General features: G+C 41.7%; 1 protein-coding gene across 1 annotated transcript; it reads left to right on the top strand.

Moving 5' to 3' along the window:
- The first annotated feature begins 188 nt into the window (after positions 1 to 188).
- TMED5 (transmembrane p24 trafficking protein 5) lies at positions 189 to 6,472 on the top strand. Its single transcript, XM_028732694.2, has 4 exons — positions 189 to 489; positions 2,724 to 2,821; positions 3,000 to 3,174; positions 3,566 to 6,472. The coding sequence occupies exons 1-4, from the start codon at positions 298 to 300 to the stop codon at positions 3,782 to 3,784; spliced, it is 684 nt and encodes a 227-aa protein (XP_028588527.1). The 5' UTR covers positions 189 to 297; the 3' UTR covers positions 3,785 to 6,472.
- Positions 6,473 to 6,878: the final 406 nt, after the last annotated feature.

Genomic DNA, 6,878 nt, shown 5'->3' with positions numbered 1-6,878 from the left:
CGCTTCGCCCCTTCCGCTTCCTTCCCTGCCCTCAACTACATTTCCCGCAGTGCCTTGCGGTGTCGAAGAACCTCCTGTCGGCGGCGGGCACGCGTTTTTTTCAAACCGAGGGGAAGTCGCTCCCCTCGCGCTCTTTCCTCCCCTAGGCGGAGCTGCGGCGCGCCGTGCATTGTGGGTAACCAGCCTCGTTCTTCGCCTCAGAAGACCTGAGGCGAGCGAGCGAGCGAGACCGGACCGCGAGGAGGTGCCGTCTCCTCCGGAATTTCCCGCTTCCTGGGTGTCGAGGGCTCGGCGGCGATGGAGGCGGAGATGCGGCGGTGCCTGCTGGCCTCCCTCCTGCCGCTGCTCTTGGTGCTGCTGCCTCCGCCGGGCGCCTCGGCTTTCGCCACCGCCTTGGACAGCGACTTCACTTTTACCCTGCCCGCCGGCCGCAAGGAGTGCTTCTTCCAGAGCATGCAGAAGGAGGCCTCTCTGGAGATCGAGTATCAGGTGAGGGAGGGAACCGTTGCCCTTCCGAGTTTCCTCAACTGCTTGGGGTAGGAGCGCACGTGTGAACGCGGGCACCCGCGCCCCACGTGCAATCTCGTGTCCGGGAGAGGACCAGCTCGCGTGTTCGGGCCGTAGGGAAATCCATTCCCTCGGCTGCAGCCGGGGTTGCCTCCTGCAAAGCGAGTGGAAACGCACACAAACGCCCAGCATGTCAGAAAGGAAAAACGCTTTAATGTGTGTGCCTTTTCTGAACCTCCCTTACTTGCTGCACAGCCACATAGAATCGTAGAGTTGGAAAGGGGACCCCAAGGGTCATCAAGTCCACCCCCTTGCGAGGCGAGAATCTCATACGTGACAGCTGACGAGCCAATCTCTGCTTTAAAACCACCGAGGAACCATCACTCCTGGGAGGTATTGTTTGGGGCTCCAATATGCAGACCTGTGTTTGTTAACACTGTAAGCAAAGAGGCTTATGTCCAGGGAAGCGTGCTTCGGATTGTAATTTGAATTTTGTTTTTCCATAGTCTGGTAGAGGTAGTAATGCTGGGTCCTTAAGAGGAAAGCCATATGCTGTGTTTTCTGTTGCCGGGAAGTAAAACGGGACCTTAACTATAAAAGATGGGGTGGGATGGCATGAAAGTCACCTTTAGCCTCAAAGTACCAACCTGAATATTTGGATATACCTGCAGGATCAAAACATTAGGGTATAGTTCTGAAGGGCCAGAAAGAAAGCCATGTGAGTATTACTTCCCTCTAGCTTCAGAATGACAATTCTCCCCCCCCCTTTTTTTTTTTTTACATGGAGGAAACAGGCTAGATAAATGTCATGAAAGGCTGGGTCAAACTGGTTTGGGAGCTTGATCTGATGACCTTAGCCAAACAGAGGCCTTCTGAAATTTATTTAGAGCCACGTAAGCCAAATATGTTGAAATAGCGCTGGATGGAGGTTTGAGACAAGGTGGAAATGAGCATTTCTGCTCTAGTTGCATGGAATGCAACTGGTACATGTTCCTGTGGTGGTATTTAATGGAGCATGATGTATGGATGTAGAAATTAGGGGTGTGGGCAGGGGGCATGCATTGGAGAGAGGCCCAAGGACAAGATAGAAGAGCATGGAGGGCTGCATTCAGAGGAGCCTGAGGATTCCATCATCACATTGGGAAGTAAATAATTATACAGTCATACCTCAGGTTACAGCCGCTTCAGATTGCGTTTTTTCAGGTTGCGGACTGCCAAAACCCAGAAGTACCGGAACGGGTTACTTCCAGGTTTCAGTGGTCGTGCATGCGCAGAAGCGCTAAATCACGCTTTGCGCATACCCAGAAATGCTGAATCAGAACCCGTGTGTGCGCAGACGCGGGTTGAAAATGCTGTGGGTTGTGAACATGCATCCCGCACGGATCATGTTCGCAACCAGAGCGTCCACTGTAATGAGTGCATTTATTTTTACTTGCTTTTCATCCTTTTTGTCAGCATATCTTCCAAAGGCAAGTAATGTTTATTAAAAAAAATGAAGAGGTCTTCAAACTGTAATCTAGAAACTGTGTTAAATGTTCCTGGAGATCACAGTTGCTACTCAAAGGTGTAAGGTCTTATGTACACTGACACTCTTTCTTAAAACATCTTGTCCATGAATGCAGCCATTTGTTCTTTAGTGGTGTGGTTGAAAGTGAGTACTGAAGTACCAAGCACTATCTGAATGCATTGAATAAAATTACAATATAGAGAAATGGGAAGCAGCTCTCAGTCAGCTCTGCTGAGAGATCACCCACCTCCTTTTGACTTATGTTCCCAAACTGTTTCTATTCCAGCTGGTTTGCTATTTTGTTCCTCCCCATCCTTTTTCCTTTTGTGTCACAGCTTTTTAAATTGTAAGCTTGAGGGCAGGGATAGTCCTGTTTTTTATTGATCTCTAAACTCTAACCCTAGAGTCTGTCAAGACTGGCCCGTACGGGCAGGGGTACCTTTACCTTTTTAAGCTGCTGTGGGATACTTTTCAGCCAAAGAGCAGGGTAAAACAATATTTAAACAAACTGCTTTTGCCAACTGTATCTATAGTTTCCTAAAAAGTTAAAATACATAGTAGTAATCTTAGATAACATCTCAGTGTTCATATAGATTCATGTGGCTTTGTCTTCAAGTAAGATTTGAATATTAAACATGATTCATTTTAGGTTTGCCTTTTTCAACAGAAATTACACTTTGCTCATATACGCTGTTTGTTGACTTTACAGGTTCTCGATGGAGCAGGTTTAGATATTGATTTCCATCTATTATCACCAAAAGGTGAAGCACTAGTTTTTGAACAGAGAAAATCGGATGGAGTCCATACGTAAGTTTTTAAATGATTTCATTAAACATTAGTTAAACCATTTTTAGTGGCATTCTAAGAGCTTAGTAATTAAGACTTCATTCCTGAAATGTACGAATGGGACTTCACCGGAGGGGATTTTTCTGTTCCCTCTTCCCTTCCAGAACTCATTAAAGTGTAATGTCTTTTGTGTTTACAGGGTGGAGACAGAGGATGGTGACTATATGTTCTGCTTTGACAACACATTCAGCACTCTGTCAGATAAGGTGATTTTCTTTGAACTGATATTGGATAACATGGGAGATGAAGAGGAAGATTGGAAGAACTATATCACTGGCACAGATCTTCTGGATATGAAGCTAGAAGATATTCTGGTATGTATCTACAATCCTTTTTTAAAAAGCTATGGAGTGAATGGCTCTGTACGCTTGGAATTTATTTGCTCTCCCCTCTGCTACTACTTTTCAATAGGATCACCCTATTGAAAGCTGCACAACTATCTCTAGTGGCCTTAAATTGTGATAAGTGTATTATTGATTAAATATATAGCCTAAATTCTGTAGCATGTGAAAAGAAACGGAAGTGTACATACCTCAGCTTTGAAAGTAACAGATGCAAGTTCTCATTTTGAGGCTTTGGAACTAAGCACGGTGGCAAGGAGTTGGGGCTCACAAGGTCATTGCTATATTTTGTAGATGAGTCTGCTGTGTTGAATTGTGTGCTTCTCTTTTATTTTTCTAAAACTAGTGTTTTGATCTTTATTAGGAATCGGTTAACAGTGTGAAGTCCAGGCTAAGCAAAAGTATCCATATTCAGACCCTGCTCAAAGCATTTGAAGCTCGTGATAGAAACATACAAGAAAGCAACTTTGACAGGGTAAACTTCTGGTCCATGGTCAACCTTGCAATAATGGTGGTGGTGTCAGCTGTCCAAGTTTACATGCTGAGGAGTCTTTTTGAAGATAAAAGGAAAACTAGAACATAACACCAGTGTCTTAAACAGGGGGAAATGCAATACACTGCTAAAGAAAAAGGAGATTGATGTTTCTTCCCAGCTTGCTTTGAATGAACAGTTTTTAACATTCGTATGTGACTTTTTAATATGAGCAGAATGCTTTTCTTTGCTCCAATAAATTGCAATAACTTGGTTTATTAAGATGGTGGATAACTTAAAACTTGCCTGAATCTCCTCAGCCATCTATACTGCACAATTTTTTTTGCAACAAATTGAGATTTTATATCTACCAATATTTGATACTATGTCTTAATGACTGCTAGCCTAAAGGTAATATTTTAAAAAGAAAAAAGATTCATGAAGTTATGAATTGAATTGTGTATTTCATATTTGAGTCCTGCCTTGGATATATCAGTTAAATGGAATATTTGCTACGGCAAACTATGCTGTTATTTAGACAATATTTTTAAATGGGTGTAAGTGAAGACTCTTGTGCCTTATTTGTACTAATTAACAAACTTATTCAACAAAAATTAACTGGCATCGAAAATGTATATTGCTTCCAAATTCTTTAATTTTCCTCACTTTGTGGATTAATTTTAAGTTCAGATCAGGGTTTGTTTGTTTGTTGTAGCTAGCCTTCATAATTCAAAACTGCAAAAACACAAACTCAAGAGTGCTGAAAGGCACCAGGTTTCCCCTCTGGATTATTTGTGTAACACGAACCCTGCAAGTGCCTAGGCATATTAGCAACCAGTTTTGAGGCCATGTAGCCACTTACTTGCATACATGTTTGTAAAAGGACTCATTATACCCAATTTGGGGGACTTCGTGAATCACTTTTATTCTGCCACACAAATTAATAACATTTGAGTTTTTTATACACAGGCACATCTAATGTGTTTCAAACCAGGTTTACTATAATGGCACATTCCCCTCATACACCAGAGGGGTGGTCAACCTGTTGCTTTGCCAATGTCTTGCTCCCATTAGCTACAGCCGGTATACTCCATTGTTAGAGATAACAGGAGTTGTCATACAGCAACATTTAGAAGGCTAGAATTCATAGCTGTCAACGTTTCCCTTTTTAAAAAAGGGGAATTCCCTTATTCCGAATAGGATTCCTCGGAGGAAAAGGGAAAAGTTGACAGCTATGCCCTAAATACTGTAGTTCTGATTATGTGAGAGAGGATGGAGATAGAATGCTCCAGTTTTCATGGTTACTGGGTAGGGTAGCTGAAATTGACTTACAGCTAAAAGCCCAGTTTACCTTACTGTGATTTTGAAAAAACAGCAAGTTTTCACTTTTAAATTTTAGCATGAAAATTTAAATTTACAACTTAAAAATAGCTGGGAAACTTGCACTGTGATTTATGAATACAAACCCAGAAGCAAATCCTATTATGCAGTGGAACTTGGTTCCTAGTTAATGGGCTAAGGGTTACAGTGTGAGTTTCCAAACTTTGATTAAAGCAGTTAACAGTTGCTCATCAAAATGCCGTGCATGTTTGGAGAAGAAATAGCACACAACCTCCATGTCATTGTTTGCATCCTGAGATGGCTCCTATGGCTGTAATCCAACAAACCTGGATGTCCCAAACTGATTTCTGAACGTGTGTGTGTGTGTGTGTGTATATATATATATATATTCCATGCTTAGCATGGTTAACATGCTTTTTTTTTTTTTTTTTTTTTTTGCTTGAAACTACACAAATAACACGTCAGCTGCTGAAGTTGATATGCAGATATTAATTCAATTCCCATTATGCTAAGCAGCTTATGTGGGGTAAGTGTAGAAATGCATCTCAAACATAGCTCAAGGTTTTGAACCACCAGGTAATAATTCTTGTGAACTTGAACCTATTTTTCAACAGTATTAGATGTCACATACTTTTGCCATAAAGTTAATACTGGTGTGGCTAATGATACAGAAATGATTACCAGTTTATAAATGTATAAACTATTATGTGAACATATAAGCATATTAAGTTACAGGTAGCAGACCAAGTAGTTATTTACAGCTGCTACAGCGGTAGCATCTATGCTTATCCTCTTCTGCCCATATTCATATTTTTTACATACCAATGGTTCAAATAATTGGGCTGATTTAAATGAGACTTGGTACTAGTGACCCGTAGCTATACATTTTGAGGCTGCAGCAATGGGATGTCTAGCTGGCTGTAGTTATCTACTAAATACCAGCAGAAACAAAGTCTTAAAGCCAGTTATATGAGAATTATTCCCAATTTGAGGCAACATAGTATTAAATATACCATGCAAATGTGGATGCCAAGGTTTCAAAATATACGATCTTTTAGCACTGTAATGTTAAAAAGTATCTTCGCCAAAAAGCTGTGACTAAGCCTTCTACCTCTCAGTTTATGCTAATGCCAATTGATCGGTCCTTTACAGTTCTGGTTTCCAACAAAACTTTAAATGTATATAAAATAGGGTGATAACCAACTGCATCGTACCCATTCTCAGTCATCCTCAGTAGACCCAGGGAACTTAAGTTAGTCGGATACCATCCACATTGCTGGGGACTTAACAAGTTGCCTACTATGGCACTCATGGTTGTGCTGTACATTTTCATAATGCTGCAGAATAGTGTGTGCAATTCTACAGGTAAGAATGAACACAGCAGTAAAAATGAACACGGCGGTAAATGGATAAATTTCTGGCTGTGAAATGGATTTAATAAAGGAATTCTAAACTTAATGTGTATTCAGTGTTTATTATTTGATTTATTACCCATTTCACCTAAAGTCCCAGGGCAGGTCATAACAACTTAGTGGTAAGACATGCATCTTTTGCCTACAGGACAGTGATATCCCTGCCACTGCCGCAGACACTAAAGCGAGCACCCTATTCATTAGTATGCATTGGGCATGGTGTATAGGAGTGGGAAACCTTTTTGGCTCCACGGCACAGATCCTTATAAGAATCTGCCTCAAGGGCAGGATTAAACTATGTCCTACCACCCCATTTACTGCTGTAAGCAGGTGGGCACGGTTTAGTTGAAATTACCTAGCAGGCCAAATTGGGGACACAATATTGGCTCTCGGGCGATAGATTCCACATCCCTGTTGTGTATATTATCAATTCATCCCAGCTACTCAGACTG

The sequence above is a fragment of the Podarcis muralis genome, chromosome 5 (genome assembly GCF_964188315.1).
Source record: "Podarcis muralis chromosome 5, rPodMur119.hap1.1, whole genome shotgun sequence".
Classification (NCBI taxonomy): domain Eukaryota; kingdom Metazoa; phylum Chordata; class Lepidosauria; order Squamata; family Lacertidae; genus Podarcis; species Podarcis muralis.
The sequence above is the reverse complement of the archived record's forward strand: the minus strand, read 5'-3'. Positions and strand labels throughout refer to the sequence as shown.

Bases quoted from the DNA above. Each gene is read 5' to 3' on its own strand.
- TMED5 (XM_028732694.2), top strand. From the start codon at position 298: ATGGAGGCGGAGATGCGGCGGTGCCTGCTGGCCTCCCTCCTGCCGCTG. The intron at 490-2,723 runs GTGAGGGAGGGA...TTGACTTTACAG, and splicing joins CTCTGGAGATCGAGTATCAG to GTTCTCGATGGAGCAGGTTT. The intron at 2,822-2,999 runs GTAAGTTTTTAA...TTGTGTTTACAG, and splicing joins AAATCGGATGGAGTCCATAC to GGTGGAGACAGAGGATGGTG.